The sequence below is a fragment of the Crinia signifera genome, chromosome 11, assembly GCF_055691185.1.
Source record: "Crinia signifera chromosome 11, ASM5569118v1, whole genome shotgun sequence".
Taxonomy (NCBI): Eukaryota; Metazoa; Chordata; class Amphibia; order Anura; family Myobatrachidae; genus Crinia; species Crinia signifera.
The window spans coordinates 36364428-36385063 of NC_139227.1; the positions used below are offsets into that span (position 1 = coordinate 36364428).

The window sequence follows — 20636 nt, forward strand, 5'->3', positions numbered from 1 at the left end:
TATATACTGCAGCTAGGGTGAGGACATTAACAGGGCATGTAAACCTTCATTCAATTGTGGGAAAGCAGCACATTGCTGAAATACTCTGTGGCATTCCAAATTCCACCTTCACCCACCCATTAAGGATTAAATCAGGTATATATTTTCTTAATACATAACAATCTCTTTCTGATGTCACACACATTTGCGCTCGCTGCCCCACAGAAACTATGCTAGGGTGCTGGAGTAGCTTCTGGCACAACCGAACAGGTGCAGTAGATTGGGATATCAATTCAAAACGTAGTGTATTTAAAGTGTTGTGAAATAGTACAGTTAGATACAGACAAATAGACGATTAAAGGACTAATTAAGATCAAATAAATACAAAATATTAATCGTATTCTCTGTAGAGAAATTATTATAAATACCATATAAATGATGGCAATACATTGCAGCACTATGCAGGAGCAGCAATATTAATATTATTATTATTATTATTATTAACAGTGGTAGGGGTCAAGACTCACTCAACCATTCATCAATACTTATATTGCGCCCATACATTATAAGCATATGCACAGTGGTCAGAATGGAGTGTCCAAGTGTAAACACGCATTTGCTGTTTTTGCCAAATGGCTGCTCGGACCTTCGGTTGTAGTTTTTAACGCCAAGCCCAACAACTGTTCATTCTATAGTAGTAGTAGTAGTAGTACGTTTATTTATAAGGCGCCGCAAAGTGTCCGCAGCGCCGTACATAGCAAACAAAAAATTCTATCACTCTGCACCTTTTAAAACCCATGCAGTTCCTCTTTCCTTCCTGGTGTGTCGCTCTCTGCTGGTGCTTCTAGAACAGGTCTGGTCTGCATATCAGTGTTGATATACAGATCAGACTGTGCTATAAGCACCACAGCATAGAGGGACATTACAGGCAGTAACGGTCCATACACACTGGGCGATTTTGCACAGAGCATAGGTGCCGATTTATGTTTTTGCTGGTGGGTGCTCAAGCCAAAAATATAGAGAAGTGGCCTTATGGGGAAGGGGTGTGGCCACAAAATAATACTGATTTATATTATGGAGCACAGTTGTCTCCAATATTCAAATTACGGCAACAGAGTTCCACATACATAAATGCCCCCACAGTGCAGGTACTCCGCGGACAGAATACACTCTTCCCGGCATACTGTTTCCCAGGTGGCAGGTCTGGCGATGTGGGTGCTGCAGCCACAAATTAGCAAGTTAATATGGCGACCCAGCAGCGGGACTCGGCACAGAGTGTATGGACAGCGATGATCGTTTTCATCGCAAGGTGGAAAGCCGCTCAGTGCATACACACTGAGCGGCTTTCCCCCTGCCCAGCGCTGACAGCAGGGGGCGGACGGCTTTGCATAGCGCAGAGCTATGCAAAGCCATCCTCAAAGTCGCTCATCTGCTGGTAATACCAGTAGATGAACGGCTTTCCCAGCAGCGCTCACTGTTCATCGCCGGGACATACACACAAATACAGGCCTTAAGAAAAAACTGCATGGATTTTAAAAAGGTGCAGAATGCTAGAATGAGCCCTAGTTGTGCACCTGCAAGCAGTTGTTGAAAGGTTTCAGCAGAAGGGAACACTAACATAACAGCCCCCCCGAGGTGGCCTGAATAGCGCTTTCTGCGTCACATCAGATACTTTGAACGGCTAAGAGCAGTTCTTCTGGGTACAACCACCACACAAAAACAATGGACGTCCAACAATTGTATACCACCCTGCCTAAAGTTAGGGGCAATATGCAATTATAGGACCCATTAAACAGTTGAATCACTCCATTAAAGTCAGGATTCTTACAACTGATGCCACATATTTATGGCCAAACAAAAAATATATCGGATTATGCCCAATGATATTATCAGTGTCAACACAGGTTCTATTTAAAAAAAAAAAAAACACAGGTATAAGATACCATTTACAGCCTACACTCCTCAGTACACGATGTCACCTGTAAAAGGTAATATAATACAGGAGGGGGGTCATTCATAGTCCACATTCCCACATTATATTACCAGCAAGGGTAGTAACACAGAGACCCAGCAGCATATAACATTCAAGATAGATAGATAGATAGATAGATAGATAGATAGATAGATAGATAGATAGATAGATAGATAGATAGATAGATAGATAGATAGATAGAGGGTGTCACTCACAGTCCACATTCCTCAGCTTGTAGGAGCAGGCAGATATGTTGCACATCCGGGAAGGCACTAGGGTCTGGGCTCTCGCCGTGGAACCCCTCTCGGACCAGCGGGAGACCAGCCCCGTAGAGAGGAGCCTCCTGCACCTGTGCAGCACCATGTCATAGACTCAGCTGCGCCCAGGTACCGGCGTTCCCAGCTACTGCTGGCCATATAAAAACAACAACACCTCCCCCTCTCCCAACTCCAACCTGGCCACGCCCACCAAGTCCAGCCAATCAGCATCGACCAGCCAATCACAGCCAGCGGCTTACACGAGTCGTGGAACGCACACTTCCGGATTTTTGTCCCTACAGCTGACATTTTCGGTATTAGGGTTTTGTTGTTCAATCCCATGACTTGGAGAGGAATCATCTATGTTACATGTTATTCCTGTGTTAAACAGCAAACATTTTTAATAAAGTGTTATCTTAACCAGGATCACAGTTTGGTAATGTGCTACTACTGCTTTTTACACAGATTTTTTTAATATTTGTCACCAACCATTGATGTTAGAGGTGTTTTCAAACAGCTCATGCTCAGAATAGATTTCAGTTCTAAAATGTTCTAGAATTTAGTTGAATTATAGCTGGAAGTTTACTGGTTGCTATGGGCAACACCCACGCTTGTGTTCTGTATTTTAACCAGTCCAGCACATATTAAGTACCACCCCAATGGACTGACAGCAGCAAATGTTTCCATATTTGCCATAGTGGCTTCTTTCTCGACCACGTTCCCCCATCGTTTTTTTTCGGGAGAGAGATCTGTAGGATCCTTCCCCTCTGTTACCCGCTCCCACATCTGCTGACAGACATCGACGTATGCACAGCTGTCCAAAATACAATGTAAAGTGATTGCAGATGTAATTACTGTACTTGTACTGGCTGACCAATGGTACATTAGGGCAAATAAGTATTCATTGTTTGCACAAATTGCGGCCATGGATGGTGTAATGGTTAGCATTACTGCCTCACAGCACTGAGGTCCTAGGTTTGATTCCCATCATGGCCCTATCTGTGCTGAGTTTGTATTTTCTTCTCGTGCTTGGGGTACTCCGGTTTCCAACCACAATCCAGTGGTGCAGGGACGTAGTATGTTCAATGTTCAAATTATTTCTGTAAAGTGCTGCGGAATATGTGTGAGCTGTATAAATAACTGGTAATAATGCTTTCTATTCAATATCCACCTTAGTGAGCGTTTGTACACCTCACTACAGTGTGAAAAAGGTTACATTTAGAGACCGGTCATTCAAAATGGTAAGCAAGGTTCTGGCCTGGGGCTCAGTAACCAACAAAGGAACTGGATTACCTTGTCCTGTTTTTATGCGGTGGCTTGTGACAAGCCAGATAGGTAGGAAGGCCTGCCCAATCCAGGAACGTGCCTAGGGACAAATTATGATATTTCTCAGACAGGCCAATAACTGGCACAATCGTTCTAGTGAGCTGTGGAGCCAACAACTGACACGATCGTTCTAGTGTGCTGTGTTAAACAACAGCTCCAAAAGTATCTTTATAATATTTGATATGTAAATTGTTAGCATGTGCACAGTGGTATAAAGGATATCCATAGGGCAAGCTCCTGCTCCCGATTACTGTAATCTATTTATTATGTGGTCCTTTTCCACAATTGCTTAGGGACCCATTGGGGTCTTAGTTGGGATTACAAATGGTTGGGATGCCCCTATGAAGGGAAGCCCAACAGGTGTAAGGTAAGTTTACTTACCCTCCCCCTACCCAACCTAAACCTCCCTCTTTGCAGCCTCAACCAACCCCCCTTCTAAATGCCTTACCCTCCTTCCCACAGCCTAATCCTAACTTCCCCACGAAACATCCTTAAGAGGGGATGCAGTTTAAATCCCGGCGGTCGGGATCCCGGCGTTCAGAATCCCGACGCCGGAATCCCGGCGTTCAGAATCCCGACGCCGGAATCCCGGCGTTCAGAATCCCGATGCCGGAATCCCGACCACCGAAATCCCGACAGTTTCTCCCTCTGTGGGTGTCCACGACATCCCTGGAGGGAGAATAAATTAGCGTGCCGAGCGTAGCGAGGCACCGGGCCCGCTGCGTGGCGAGCGCAGAGAGCCCGCAAGGGGGGGCGATCCACGTCCCCCCCCTTGTCGGGATTTCGGCGGTCGGGATTCCGGCGTCGGGATTTTAAATGCCGGAATCCCGACCACCGGGATTTCATACTGAATCCCTTAAGACTCCCCCTAATGCCTAAACCTAATCTCTCCTCTTCCTCAGCCTAGCCTAAACCCACCCTGCATACTTATGTTGGGCATCCCGGCAGTCGGGATTTTGGTCCAGAATCCCGATTTCTGTCGTATTTCCGACCGCCGGGATACAGAACACATCCCCTTACTTGCTCTAATTATTAGTATAGCAAAAAGTTAAAGCCATCCACAAGACCCATATTTCCATCATTTGCAAGTTAACCTCCAGCATACACGGTAACCTGATATGGCTAACATACAGACACCTCTCCATAGCAATTGTTACGTTTATGCCCCATTTAGTGCCAAAGTTAATGCTATGCCCCATAGAAGTGCCCTAGTTCATTATAACCATCTACCTATATCGCAGGCCCAAGGCGAATGTTTGCAAGGGCCCTTATGTACCACCCAATGGTGAAAAATGTATAACACATGTAACTTTGACAGGTGAGGTGGCCCTCTCTTAGCTCTGGGCCCCATAGCAGTTGCACTCCATGCATCTATCTTAGCTACGCCCTTGCCTACCATATATAGTGGGGGCTTTATTAATTTGCCAGCTTTGGACATTGGCCCTTATTCAGATCTGATCGCAGTACAAATTTGTTCTCAACATGTGCAAAACCATGTGTACTGCAGGTGGGGCAGATGTAACGTGCAGAGAGTTAGATTTGTGTGAGTTATTTTGTTTCTGTGCAAGGTAAATACTGGATGCATTTTTTTACACTGCAATTTAGATTTCAGTTTCAACACACCCCACCCAAATGTAACTCTCTCTGCACAAGTTAAATCTGCCCCCACCTGCAGTGCAGCATGGTTTTGCCCATTTTGAGAACAGCTTTGTACTGCAATCAGATCTGAAAAAGGGCCATTGGGGCAGATGTACTAACCCCCCCTTAGCGCTTCTCAAATAACGGGTCCCGCTTCTCTTGCATAACGAGGAGAAGCAGGGACCCGTTATTTGCTAATGTATTAACACCCCCCCCCCCCCCCCCCAAGCCGATAAGGAGAGCCGTTATGCCCAGTGTTAACGGCTCTCCTTTTTGCTCCCCCGGCGCCCCGCGCATGCTCAGTGCGCTTCCCCCCCCCTGTCCGGCTCTAATGGGCATGCGCGACATCTCGCAAAAACCACAAGATCTCCTGCGCAGACGAGCCAGAAGCAGGGCTAGCGTTGTCCCCACAGTGGGGGATAGGACAACGTTAGCCCTGAGCTGGCGAAGCGGCCGGGGTGAATTAACGCCTTGAAGGCTGTTAATACATCGCCCCGGCCGTTAATCCCTGGGGGGGATTGCAGGGGACAGCCCCGCCGAGCATAACTCGGCAGGCTGTCACTAGCGCACGTTAGGTGCGCTAGTAATACATTAGCATAAACGTAATCCCCCCAGTTAACCAGCGTTAAGTGCATTTACTTAACGCTGCTTCGTACATCTGCCCCATTATTTGCATGGATCCTCTTCACTTATGTATTATGGAGATGCGGTTCCAGGTAATGGCAGTATTTATGATTCTTTGACATTTCGATGTGAGAGAGTGTTAATCATCTGTGTGTATTCTGATACAGATTTTCTACCAAGTACCAATGGCAGCATCGATGGAGAGAAGACCACCGAGATCACTGAAGATAAGAAAGTGTGTTCTGTGAATCCTATACACAACCAGGGCCAGTGCTACCACTAGGCAGCTTTAGGCATTTGCCTAGGGCGCCAGCCACTGGAGGGCGGAACTTGGGACCCCCCCTCATGGAGCCAGTTAAGAGGTAGTGCCGTAGCGGCGCCCGCACCATCGCCAACCCCGTGGAGCCTGGTGAGCGCAGCGGCGCCCGCACCATCCCCACACCCTGCCCCTCGTGGAGCAACTCAGCAGCCGCATCCCCTTCCCCTTCCTCCGCTGCAACTCTCCTCATCTCTCTCCCCTCTCCCCCTTGTCATGGAACGACTCAGCGGCCACATCACCCTCCCCAGAGCAGGTGAGCGGCGGGACGCACCCCCCCCCCCCCCCCCCCCCCCCCCTGTGCACAGCCCTGCACTCTGTCTGGGGTTGGTTGGTGCAGCTGGGACAGGGACACACCAGTACAGAGGCAGAGTGGGACATGCTGCAAGCCTGTATCCTGTATCTTTAACCAGTTTGTGATCCATTCCATGCCAGAGAGTAACACACTGTGCACATCCTGTGTCCCCGCCCCTCTCCTTCCTTTCCATGCAGAACACTGTGTTCATAAAACCCTTTGTTTTATTGTCTGATAACGTGCCAAGAATATTGTAAAAAAAAAAAAAAAAAAAGAATAATAATAACACACCCAAACTATCATGCTGCTGATCCGGGAGAGGAGCGCACCCACACAGAGAAACCGCCTGAGTGTGTTCAGCTGTGGACAGAAGGGGGGGGGGTCATGTGATCACATCTCAGTTTATGAAGTAATATGTGTAATAACTAAATGAAATAATATCAACTTTACTCGCACAATGTTGCTTAGAATAATAAGTTAAAGGGAAACTAAGCTCAGACAGCATTATTATCATTTATTTATATAGCGCCACAAGCGATGCGCAGCACAGAGTATATAAACAAAGGAATATGGTCATTGGGTCACTAGCATGATGGTCGACATCATTATGGTAGAAAGGGGTCCATTGGCACCCTCATCCCCCACCCCCAGGGGGCTCTACACACACACTGCTTTCATTTGGTTTCCACCCATATCAATCTTTTTATATCCTTTATCTTTATATTTTTTATTTTATTTTTGACTTCAGATGTATTTACCTCAGTGTGTTATGAATTATAATAAAACACTTTTGTTTACAACAACCATCTCACATTCCCTCATATTTACTCCATTAGGACAGAGCGCAGTACCATATCTTCCTATATTTTATGATGGTCGACATGCAGGAAGGTCGACATGGGTTAGGTCGGCTGGGTCATTAGGTCAACATGGGTAAGGTTCACAGGGTCATTAGGTCGACCTGGGTTTTTTTTACTGTTTTTTTAGCCAAAATGTACCGACAAGCCGTATTTCATGCCCTACTATCCTCTAAGGCACGGGTGTCAAACACAAGGCCCGCGGGCCAAATCCGGCCCGCCAGACCTCGTCATGTGGCCCGCACAGCCGCCGCCAGCCTTCATCTTTTATTCTTTTTTTGAGATCCTGGCCTGCAGTCTGCTGAGGAGATAGCACGCAGGCAGAGGTGTAGCTACCGTAAGACAGCCACCGCGGCTGCTTGGGGGAGCAAGCGCCAGCGGGGCGCCCCCGGTGCCCGGGCACTCAGGTCAGACCCCCCCTTACCCCTCCGCATGCCGCCGCCACCGCATTCAGTCCGGCACCGCAGATAGCCTCCGGGCTCTGTCTCCTGCAGTAATGAAAAATTACACGACAAAATGGCTGCCCCCTAATAGCAGACAGTTTTTAAGGATGCTAGAGGAGGCCGCCGCCTCCTCTAACATCCCTAAAAAAACTGTCTGCTGTACGGGGGCAGCCATTTTGTCGTGTCATTTTTCATTACTGCAGGAGACGGAGCCCGGAGGCTATCTGCGGTGCCGGACTGAATGCGGGAGGGGCAAGGTAATTTTTTGGCGGGGGGGCGCCACAATATTAGTTACGCCTCTGCACGTAGGGGCAGTGTGTCCCATGAGATGCATGAGAGCTACCAGAAGCTCTGTGACTCCTACATCATGCCGCACGTCTGACGGCTTGCACTACTACTGCATGGAGTAGCAGCCAATCAGGGCGTGCATCCAGATGGAGTTGTGGAACTTGTGTGACGTCACTCTCCCTTCAATCAGCTCACGTAGCCGGAGCTGCGGGGTTGGTGCTGGGAAATGCTGGGACTGGGACGTCACGCAGCTGGCGATCCGCGCTGGTAGTAGCGGATGGGAGCAATGGAAGTATGTGATTGGTCGCTACTACTGCTGGATTCCATGTGGTAACCGTGTGTGCGAGGCGGCTGACTGGAATAGGTTAGTAGTGTCAAGCTCGGGCTGGCCGCTGTACATGGGGATCTGTCACTGAGGGTGACGTTTACACACCAGGCCTTGCTCTCCTCCTAACTTGACTTCAAGGCCAAACAGTGTTCAGGTCGACTGAGCCACTTAATACGTGTTAGGATAGCTATGTGACCATTTCCATCTTTCTCAAAATCCAAGCAGCTCATATTAGCCCAATAAGTCATTTTCAGGTCCCCAATCTCCCCTATCAGGTAGGAATATCTTTCCTGAGAACTTTCTCAAGTATTATCCAGGTAACTCCTCCCAAAATCATTTTTCAAAAAATTGTACATTTGAATATCTACTTGTCATTATTCTGACTATGTTTCTGCTTTCAGTGCTAGTTATTACTTACATTATTACAAAAAAACAGTAATAATTGAATGCAGTGACAACAATTTATGATAATAAAGAGTGGACACATAGGGTGACATTCTATGGGATGAGATAATTAGACTTTTGCGATTTTTTTCCGTGAGCGGGTACCACAGCAGCCGGGAGCAGCGCGCCTGGAGCTGAAGATGCCGAGGTCGTCGTCGGGGACCAGGTGAGTAGGATTTCCTTCCTCAGGTACCCCTGTGGACTACTTCGGATCCTGGACCCCGGATTCTTCAGCCCAGAAGCCCCGGAACCCCGGACCAGCCCCGGAACCGGACTCTTCTGCCCTGGAGCCCCGGAGCCCGGACCCAGGATCCAGGGACCGACCTACGGGCTCAAGGTAGGTAAGTATCAGTATGTGTGTGTTATGGATGTATTAAACTTTTATTTTTCATGGTGTCAGTGTGTTTTATTTAACTATTTTTTGTACTGTAGAACTACAAGTGCCAGCGGGCCCTTTAAGTCCCAGCATGCGGGGTAGGCTTGCTGGGACTCATAGTTCTACAGTAGAAAACAATAGTTATATATTCTTTTTTTTACACTTTACATCAGCCCGATGCCCACCGCCCAGGGGCATCAGGGACAGCCCCGGACTTTCAGCATGGGCTGGTAAGTCCTGGAGGGGGGGGACACCTTTTTTGGGGGGGTCCCCACTTCCCCAGGACCCCTGCCCATGCTGTCCAGCCAGGGGGTTAATGCTTTGGCCGTGGGACCTTATATAATAAGTGTCCCCCGGCTGTGGCATTACCCTGCTGGCTGGTTGGGTCTGGTGCTGGTTCTTAAAATACGGGGGACCCCTAGTCATTTTGTCCCCCGTATTTTGGGAACCAGCGCCGAACCTTGAGCCTGGTGCTGGTTGCATTAAATCAAGGGGACCCCTATTTGTCGGGGACCCTGATTTTATGTCACCAGCACCGGCTCAATGAGCCCGGGGCTGGTTATGCTCTGGCGGGGGGACCCCGCGCTGGTTTTTTTTAATTTTAATTTGCGATTTCCTGCAAACGTGCGATTTTCAGACATGAAAATCGCACATTTTCAGGACTAAAGACATCGCACCAACTCGCACCTATTCGCCCCGTTTTTCGCATCTCATTAAATATGCGAAAAACGGGCCAATCTTGCGATTTTAAAAAGGGCGAAGTGGTGCGATAAAAAAAATGCGCATTTATCTCAAACCATAGAATGTCACCCATAGTCCTACAGATACAACCGGCCCTTTGAGGGTGACCAAATTGCTGATGCGGCCCCCGATGAATTTGAGTTTGACACCCCTGCAGGGCATGGTGGGAGAATAAAATTGTGTGCCAAGCGTAGAGAGGCACCGTGTCCGAAGCATGGCGAGCACAGCAAACCATGCAAGAGGACGTGGTGCTACATTTTGGCATACCTCCCAACTTTTGTTGTTGGGAGGTCGGGCCGATCGCGCAGCAAAAAGGGGCGTGGTCTCACGGGTTGACGTGTCCTCCGGTCACGCCCCCGTTTTCGCCGATCGTCGGTGCTGAATAGCACAGCGTCTATTCTTGGCAGGCTGGGGGGGCTCCCAGCTGTCCCCCCCCCACCACGGGACAATGGCGGCCCCGGGCGGGACGCGGGAACGTCCCCGAATATCGGGACGTTCCCGCGGTAAGCGGGACAGTTGGGAGGTATGCATTTCGGTGTCCATGTCGTCACGACATGTGCCGATTGGAGGTATTTCATGCCCTACCAGCCATTAGGGCGTGGTGGCAGAATAAAATAGTGTGCCGAGCGTAGAGAGGTACCGTGTCCGAAGCATGGCGAGCGTATCAAGCAATGCAAGGGGACGCAGTGCTACGTTTAGTGTTTATGTTTACTGTGTTGACATTCCGGTTAAAAAAAACTTTTTCGACGTCGACCTCACCCATGTCGACCTCACCCATGACGACCTAATGACCCTGTCAACCTTAACTCATGTCGACCTAATGCTGGTGAACTAATGATCCATACTCTAAACAAGTACACGAAAACATTAACAGTGACCCCCATACACTAGTCCGATTTGACCCGATCCCGACTGATCGGGCCAAGAAATCGACCCAAATCGGATGCAATTGGCACCGATACATTTCTGTATCAGCGGACAATACTAAAATAAGTAATAAGGTGGCATAACACTGAGGAATTAGATGCCATCAAAGGGAGTATGGTGATGGTTTCGGTAGAATAAGGAAGAGCACAGGAGGGAAGAGGGCCCTGCTCGTGGGAGCTTACAGTCTTCTCTCTATTTGTGTTATTTGCCGGAAACTATAAATGTGACAATATATATATATATAATATGTCTTGTAGAGACTCCCAATTTTTAAGGTGTGAAAAACCGCTCTCTGGGCCTGATTCAGTAACATACGTAGATTACCAAAATCTCTATTTGGTGCTGCCAGGGGGCTACAGATAAAGTGACCACTTTGCTATATAGTATAGCCCTTGCTTAATAGCATACCTGCCGACTTTTACAAACTCCTCCCCGGGAGAAGCCCGGAGAGGAGTTAAAGGGGGCAGGAAGGGGCTTCGTTTTGGGGCTGGGACGAGGCTGATGTCACCAAGCCCCGCCCCCATGACAGACCGCTGCATCAATTTTCGGGTCCTTGGATGGGGGAGGGGCTAAAATGACGTGAAATTATGCGAATCGCGTCATTTTAGCCCTGCCCCCTCCCCGTGGACACGCAAAATTCTTAGTTTTATACCGCAGGGAAGGACAGAGCAGGGGCTGTGGGGAAAATGCGGGAGACTTACCCCCCTTCCCAGGGGCCGGGAGGAGGACCTGATTTGCGGGCCCCTTCGGCCATTCTGGGAGGGTAGGTAAATATGCATAATAGTTATGCAGTTGGATTGTGGGGTGAGACCAGGCATGCAGGACGAACTTGTCCTGTGCTGGGTGAACCCCCACATCCTACCAAATCTAACATTCCTACTTGTTATTCTGTCTCATCTTCAGGCTATATGTGTGATATTATTGGTAAAAGCAGATTCTCGGAGGCCACGTAACAGGTAAACACTCAAGGCTATGGTGTAGTGTAACATACAGAGTACACACGTGTGAACCTTCCCCTACTTCTCTGTAAACTCCCTGACCTGATACAGTGACTGCAGAATCCAATCCTCAGATGGAAAGTTCAGTGGATACCTGAGGCCTTGGCTGCTGCAGGTGGACTTGGGCAGATGTAGAGCAGAGCGATATATATTTGTTAAGGACACATCCTAGCTCACATCTCTGTTGCAGTAAAATAATGAAGCTGTCGGCTATGGGAGTTATTCTGGTTGGTTCGCAAGGCTGCAAATTCGCACAGCGCATGGATTTTTAACATAAACATACATTCGCAGGCTAGGAAGAACCACCCACATCATTCGAATGACCATCGAATGATATCGAAGGTGCACGCATATCTAAGTGACTCTGCACGCTCGGCAGGAAGTGGGCGGGCAGCTGAAAAACGATGATGTCACCCCACACCCGCGTCACCGGGCAATTTGCATGTGAACGCCCATGAAATGCTGGGCGTTCCCATGGGGAATCACCCGGGCCGCTGCCAGATGCCCCCGCCCGCAATTCAAATGCACGGGGGATCCGAACGGACCTCAATAAGGTCCTATATGTAAAAGCAGCCATTATATAACTATTGATACCAGTCCTTCACAGAAAGTGTTGACTTGATTGTTAAAATCACTCCAATGGTTCTGGGATTACTGCCCCAATCGAAGGTGATCCATCAGTCTGATAACCTCAGGGCCGGCTCTACCACTAGGCAGCTTTAGGCAGCTGCCTAGGGCGCCAGGATCTAAGGGGGCGCCACCAAGTCTGCCTATCAAAAAAATAAAGGATGTCTGTGAGAATTGTTGTACTTAATGCAGGCGGTTGCTGTGGAACCTCTACGACATCACCTTACTTTATCTTGAGGCATACTTCCCAATTTTGCTTCCCACTCTTCCTGTACTCTGTGGTGGGTGGCAAAGGGGATGGTGCTGGGGGCCTCCAGAGAAAGCAAGAGTCTTGCTCACCTACCTGGGGGGCTGGAAGGACCACTCAATTTTGGAAGGCTCCCTGCCATTCCAGAATGTTATGCAAGTATGCATGAAGGAGTTGGAAAATGGTTATTGGTGGCAGTATGGAAGGGGGGGGGGGGGGGGGCGGTAGTAGGTTAAAGTTTGCCTAGGGTGCTGAGAAGCCTTACACCGGCCCTGGATAACCTTCATAGTCAAAGGTGTGCAGCTCTACTGTGCTTCTTCTATATTAATTCCTCCAGGGAGGCTTCATTCACTAACCAAGATGGCCACCACACCTACTATTACACATGCGTGGTGCCATCTTGACAGTAGGTAGCCATCAAATGGATTTCTCCTTGAGTGCAACCACAATGGTTGTGGGGAGATTGGGGCCCCTTTTGACATCAGTGCCCAACCCCCACCCCCCCCCCCCCCCCCCCCATCCTATCCCAACGGCCGGGCCTGTCTGCGTTTTCCGGCGGCACTTCCAGAAAACGCTTCGGTTCTGCCTATCGATAATTGCCACTTCCGCATATTGGCAGCCCTGCGATGAGGTCTGAATCGGGCCCTATGTACGCATTTTCTGCATGGCCAATGCAGTGAAAAGTTGCTCATTTTAATTTAGCAGAAAACCAATATCAGCGTCTCTCCTACCTCTTAGTAATATCACTATTAGTAGTGGGCGGCCATTATTTTGTGGATGGGTGACAGGGATCACGTACCCCAACACATTAAAGCAGTTAAATAAAATGGAATATAAAAGTCATAATTACTATGTATTTAAGATGTTGCCTGTGGGAACCAATTAGATTGGTTACTATGGGCAACATCACCTCTTTTCATTTGTAGAAGCTTAAGTAAATTTACACCATAATGTTGTTCCTTACACCTTTGCCAGACCATACAGCTGTGTTATCCATCCTGACATGGAATTATTTTGACATGAGTATCAGGCAGTAATATACCATACCTCCCAACTGTCCCACTATTTTGAGACTGTCTCATGCTGCTTTCAGACCGCAAAACTGGCTTTGACCCTGTATTTGAAAACGTTTCAAAAAAGGGGTCTGCCAGGTAAAACCCCTTTCACACCGCATCTCTTAAACGGTATATAACCGTTTAAGTGCGGTTTTTTTACACTGGCAGACCAGTCTTTGGGGGTCTGCCAGTACCTCTGCCAGTGCAGCCGGTACCTCCTGCGTTGAGGATCCCGGCAGTATGGACGGATGCACTTATGAAAAAAAGTGTCTTTCGGAAAATGGCTGCCCCATAGGAAAACCTGTTTAAAAAACTGTCTTTCCTATGGGGGCAGCCATTTTCCGAAAGTCACTTTTCACTGCTATGAATATTTGGCACCCTTGATTTTATATATATATATATATATATATATATATATATATATATATATATATATAGTTAGGGGGTCTATCTTTGGGGGTCTGCCAGTACCTCTGCCAGTGCAGCCGGTACCTCCTGCTTTGAGGATCCCAGCAGTATGGACGGATGCACTTATGAAAAAAAGTGTCTTTCGGAAAATGGCTGCCCCATAGGAAAACCTGTTTAAAAAACGGTCTTTCCTATGGGGGCAGCCATTTTCCGAAAGTCACTTTTCACTGCTATGAATATTTGGCACCCTTGATTATATATATATATATATATATATATATATATATATATATATATATATATATATATATATATATATATATATATATATATATATAGTTAGCAACTACTAGTTCCAGTGCAGGCATGATAATCTACCATACTTGACTAATTAATGTGTCTCCTCTTCAGTAGAAGCCCAGAGAGGAAATTCCCCTTTAGCATTTCTGGGGGCAGGAGCTTTAAATCTCTCTGAACTTGTTATTTTGCAGTAACAGCACTTTGAACTACATCAGACTCAACCAACACATGCAAATATCTGGTATTGTAAAACATATTAAAAGTAAGGGCCTTATTCTGGTTCACTCTTAGAGGAAAATTCCTTCTCAAATGGACAAAACCATGTGCACTGCAGGTGGGGCAGAGGTAACATGTGCAGATAGAATTAGATTTGGGTGGGGTTTTACTTCAAAGTGAGATCTATATTGCAGTGTAGAAATAAAAGCAGTCAGTATTTTCCCTGCACAGAAACAAAATAACTCACCCAAATCTAATTCTCTCTGCACATGTTACATCTGCCCCATCTGCAGTGCACATGGTTTTGTCCATTTTAGAAGGAATTTGGATACTTGTGGGGCTCACTGCGCTCGCCCACGATACGGGCTCAGCGGCTCGCTACGCTCGCCACGCTATCTAAAGTCAACTCCATGCCAATGTGGATAGTGGGGGTACGAACTATCCACGTTGGCATGGAGTTTACAGCCCCGCAGCTGGACACAGACGCATGCTGGCGCCGTGAAACTACACAAGTACCGGAATTTGCCTCCTAAGCTATGCAAACACACTTCGTTTTGCTTTTGATTCGATGTTAGATTCGATTTTCTATTAGATCTGGCATTAGATCTTTACATTCGATTTGGCATTAGATCTGTACTTTTGCATTAGATATCGAATTCAATATACATTCATGGTACATTGTACACATTCGATTTACTAGATGAAATTCAATATTTCCTTGGCTGCACAGTACATTTTTCTGTTCGATTTTGTAAAAACGGGAGAGCACATCGAATCGAATGCAGTTTGAAAATGACACAAAAACCATCGATTTCATTTAGGGTTCGATTTGATTTTGCTTCTATAAGCAAAATCGAATAGAAAATCAGGAAAAATTGATGCATGTATACAGGGCTTAAGAGTGAACCAGAATAAGGCCCTAATCCCCATACACTCTAGCTGCTTTTTTCAAAGATATCACTAATGTTGGCCCTTCTGAGCGATATCTTTTAAAAACCATTTAGTGTATATAACAGTGGTTCCCAAACTGTGTGCCTAGGCACCCTGGGGTGCCTCAGGACACTTGCAGGGGTGCCTTGGGTTGGTGGATCAGGATCCATTCATATTATTTATGGACAATGTACCAGGCAAAACCAGTGCTTGTGGCTGTCAATCAATCATAATATATGTGGACAAACAGAAGCAAATCCTGCCCCTCACCAGATAACTGTGACATATAAACACACTGCACTTAATTTAATATTTTTTTTCTGAATTTCTCGATAAGAAGCATTTGGCCTAGGGGGTGCCTTGAAAATATTTTGATGCTCTAGGGTGCCGTGATTCAAAAATGTTTGGGAACTACTGGTATATGATCAATAACGTTTACGCCCCCAACCCCGTCATTAGTACTACATTGTCAATGTTGACCATGGTGGTAATTCAGTGAGGATCTCGAGGCAAAATCTTTCTATAATGTGCAAAACCATATACAATGCAGGTGGGGCAAATGTAACATGTCCAGAGAGAGTTAAGCCTCACTAGATGAGGAAGTACAAGTTATCGCTGTGAAGGGCCCTTCTTGTCTAGTGTATACATTCAACATCGTTACTGATGCATGCTCCCGTGCTTCGTTTATGACCCCCTCCCTCGTCCGTTAACGAGGACCATGCTGCACCCCTGCCGACTTCAACAAGTGTGTATGCACAAGTGTGTGTGTGTGTGTGTGTGTAAATTTGGGTGTATTTTTTTGTTTCTGTGCAGGGTAAATACTGTCTGCTTTATTTTTACACTACATTTTAGATTTAGGTAATGCAGGCAAGGGGTGGTGTGCAGACAGGGGATGAAACGCAGCCAGGAGGAGGTATATAGGCAGGAGGTGGTATGCAGGCAGGAGGTGGTGTGCGGGTGCTGGAGGTGGCTTGCATGCAGGGGTGGTATGAAAGCTGGGTGGAAAACAGGCAGTGGGTGGTATGCAAGCGGGTGCCGGACGGGGTCCCGACGGGCATTCATCCGACGTCGGGATCCCGACTGTCAAAACACAGACAGCCGGGTTCCCGACAGCCGTCGGCTATTTTCCCTCGTGGGGGTCCACAACCCCCATAGAGGGAGAATAGAATAGGTGGCTTGTGTAGCGAGCAACCGTGCCCGCAGCGTGGCGAACGCAGCGAGCCCGCAAGGGGCTTTGTTGCGCTCGCCATGCTGTCTGGGTCCGGCCAGTCGGGATCCCGATGGCAGGATAATGACTGTCGGGATCCCGACTGTCGGACCTACCCATGCAAGCAGGGGATGGTATGCGTCTCCTTGTACATTTGCATTGCTGCTATTTTTGTTTTTTTGCTGCTTCTTCGTGTACCTTATGTAATGCAGAACGTACCTTATGTAGTGCAGAAAACATTCATAACACAAGATTACCTCTATTTTTTTGCATATGTTCTTTTTCATTTCTTCACTTTTTGGTTTTAATGAAAGGGAACATTCCAGCACAAATATTCTGTAAACACGATGAGTCATAAAAGCCTTTGGATGAGTCACAGTGGGAGACTCAGAACTTTATTATGAATCGTAGATATTTATAGAGAACCTGCACACGATGATATACAAAATGAAATACGCTTTCATGCTTTTGGACACTGGGGGGGGGGGGGGGCACAGTATCATAGTCCAATTTGAACAAGTGTGGCCATTGAGCGATAGCCCACACATATAGCAATCATCTTCCCGACACTACTAATGCTAGGTACACACCAGAACAATCCTGATCACTAACAGATCGTGAGCAGATCGTGCGATGGTTGGAGCACACAATCTGCATCTGATCCGATCCCAATCCGATCTGTATCCAGTTTAATGGATCTTTTACAGATCCTACCTGCAACTGTAATGTAGGTTACACACCAGAATGATTTGGCCTCAATTCCCCCAATTTCAATACAATCTCGACCAATTGTATGTAAATTAGCCATGTTTTGGCATGTTTTAGATCTGATTCTGATCTGATGCGCGTCCCCCGCTGGTCATTTGGTCATTTTGTAGATCCTACCTGCTGCAGGTAGGATTTGAAAACGACCCCTTCAACTGGGTAAAGATCTGAAACGGATTGGATGCAGATCGTGTGCTCCATTAGATCATGCGACCATCGTATGTCCGTCTCACGATCTGCTCACGATCATGATCGTTCTGGTGTGTACCCAGCATAAAAAGACCAGCGGGGACGCGCATCAGATCGGATTGGAATCTGATCTAAACTGACAGAATATGCCCAATTTACCTACAATCAACATACAATTGGTTGGAATTTGATTGAAATTGGGGGAATTGAGGCCATATCGTTCTGGGGTGTACCCACCATACAGTAAGTCCAGTAATGATTCAAAGGGAGATGTAGATGTGTCATTTTAAAGACAGTGCAAGCTAAATGACAGATGCTGCTGTGCGCTGGGCTGCTGTGAGGCCAGGGAGGTGCTTATTGTACTCTTATGTTCTGTATTTTATTCTAAGAGTGCATGACCCCACCTTCCATGTTTAGGTCACGCCCCCTTAAAAGTACAGGGGCCTAGAAAAGCTCTCTACTGCCCTGTGCAAGGTGTAGCTGAAAGAAAGGAGGTCATGCTTGTAGAACTGTACGTTATTGTACAGTTTATTGTCCATCAATTGGAAGATAAGGCTACCGCGTTCTGACCTATTGTCAAGCAATTAAATGGCATCACCTGGTGGTGGAATAGCCAAACATAGTTCACAGAGGAAAGCATATTATTTGCATAGTATTACGTAAATAAATGAGGAAATTGCAGTGCAGCCGCTCTTTACATATATTGTGATGCGTTTTGCCTCTTTAGCTCGACAATGCATTTCTGGATGTACCTGGACAAAACGTAACAAAAAATTTTCAAACACACAAAAGTTATCAACTCAGCTCTCCCTCCTGTACATAAGGTTAAACTGTGCAATGTTTCAGGGTGAAATGATGAAATAAGTAGTGGTCACTATGCTAAAGTGATAGCGGGCTGTACTCTGTAATACAGTTCTAAATCCTTCCACCCATTTCCGGGGTGATCTGCAGGGATTCAGTATTGAATCCCGGCAGTCGGGATCCCGGCGTTCAGAATCCCGACGCCGGTATCCCGACAGCCGAAATGCCGACAAGGGGGGGACGTGGATCGTGGAGCCCCCCCATCTGCAGAACCCTAAAGCCGGGCTCTTTCCTAGGAAGACGCAACATCAAATATTGTAGGTAGACAACTTTCTGCTCTTGGGGACATAAAGAAACTATTGTTTTATTTGCAGGAGTAAAACATGCGATTTGATCGCGTGCGATGCGATGCAATGCGATTTAGCACACCCCCACTATCCACGTCACCCCGAAGCATGGCGAGTGCAGCGAGCCCCTCGTCCTCCCAACCTGTTCATACTCCCACTATCCACGTCGGTGTGGAGTTGATTTTATAAAGTGTGGCGAGCGCAGCGAGCCCGAATCGTGTCGAGTGGACGCGGATTACTTGACGTGTATTCCGCGTCACCTTGTGGGTCTTGCTGCGCTCGCCACACTTCTTTAAAATCAACTCCACGCCGATGTGGGGCTCGCCGTGCTCGACACGCTTTGGGGTGATGTGGATAGAGGGGGGGGGGTGCTAAACGTGGATAGTGGGTGGTGTGCTAAATCGCATTGCATGCGATCAAATCGCATACGATCCCAGTGCCGCCATGAAACTACACAAGTACCATGAGATATATATTGCAGTGTAAAAATAAAGCAGTCAGAATTTTCCCTGCACAGAAACAAAATAACTCGCCCCAAATCTAATTCTCTCTGCACAAGTTACATCTGCCCCACCTGCAGTGCACATGGTTTTGTCCATTTGAGAAGGAATTTGCCTTTGCGAGTGAACCAGAACAAGGGCCATAGTGTATTCAGTGATGCCAACCTTATTGTTTGTAACCTCCAAGTAATATAAGCATTTCCAAAGCATCCAAACTCATTGCTATTCTCTTAATGTACTTGTCTGTGCCGACTTATGTGGCTGAATTATTATTTTGCATTTCTGTCATAGTATCAGAGTTTCTTTATACTTTATGTAGACAAAACTATAAGTAATAAACTCTTTCACTTTATGATAAACATAATGTCCTGCATAATTCATCCGATAAAGTTTGATAGTTTTATTATATTCCCTTGCAATAAAAAGTTAATAGTTACATATTAGAAATCATCTTCATACTGCAGGTTAGTTTGTTATAAAAAAAATGCAATATAAATGTTTAAATAAACCCTGGGAAACAGCAGAGAAGCATAGTCCTGCTCCCTAATTCTGCAGACCAGCTGAGGGCAGTGAGGGGGGTTCCCTCATATATAGGAGTACTCACGGTTTGCATCCTTGTGCTGCAGAGAACAGGCTGCCAGGCTGCAGTGTCTGACTTGGGTGAGGAGGGCACATTTAGCCAGCTTCCTGCTGAGTGTGAGAACAGCTCTACCCTTCATTCTCCAGGCTTTGTAGAGCAGACTAGTTGTTGAAGGGGGCACTGATGTGTTACCCCTGGCAACAACTGTGTTGCCTACAGCAGAGGATGCCCAGGTTCAGCAAAGAGAGGGAGAGGGAGAGATGGGCTGTTATATACACAGATACAGACTGTCTGTTTGTTTAGAACATAAGAGTTGATATTCCACCCAGGCCGCCCCATTGGCTGCAAGTTTTCCAGGGCGGGTGCAGCATTCAGGCTGAGTGAGTTGTGGCTGGCACCAGGCACTGGGTATGAATAGAGATGGGGATCCTGCTCTGTCTAGTAGCAAATCTCACATTCACATATTACGCCTAATAGTGTGAGTGAATTATTACTTATCCATGTTCCCTACATATTCCCTTAGTAAGAAAATGTCATGAATTATTAAATGTGCAGCTGTCATGTTTCTTCTTATAAGCAGAATTATTGTGTTTTATTCTTTCCTCACGGTATATGATTAACTTTTTTTCTTTTCTTTGCCAGAATGTGTTTGCAG

The 20636-nt window shown here is 46.9% G+C and overlaps 1 protein-coding gene across 3 annotated transcripts in view; it reads right to left on the reverse strand.

Moving 5' to 3' along the window:
* Window positions 1-20252, reverse strand: part of CA5A (carbonic anhydrase 5A) — a 36125-nt gene extending 15873 nt beyond the window's left edge. The window contains exons 1-2 of one of the 3 annotated variants that reach the window (XM_083165112.1): window positions 20006-20252; window positions 6699-6767 (exon numbers count right to left, since the gene is read on the reverse strand). In XM_083165112.1, coding sequence (XP_083021238.1) covers window positions 6699-6767; window positions 20006-20120 — 184 coding nt within the window. In that variant the 5' untranslated portion in view covers window positions 20121-20252. Of the gene's footprint in view, window positions 1-2166; window positions 2384-6698; window positions 6768-20005 lie in introns of those variants that run through there. The other 2 variants (XM_083165114.1, XM_083165113.1) reach the window with 2 other exon arrangements.
* Window positions 20253-20636: the final 384 nt, after the last annotated feature.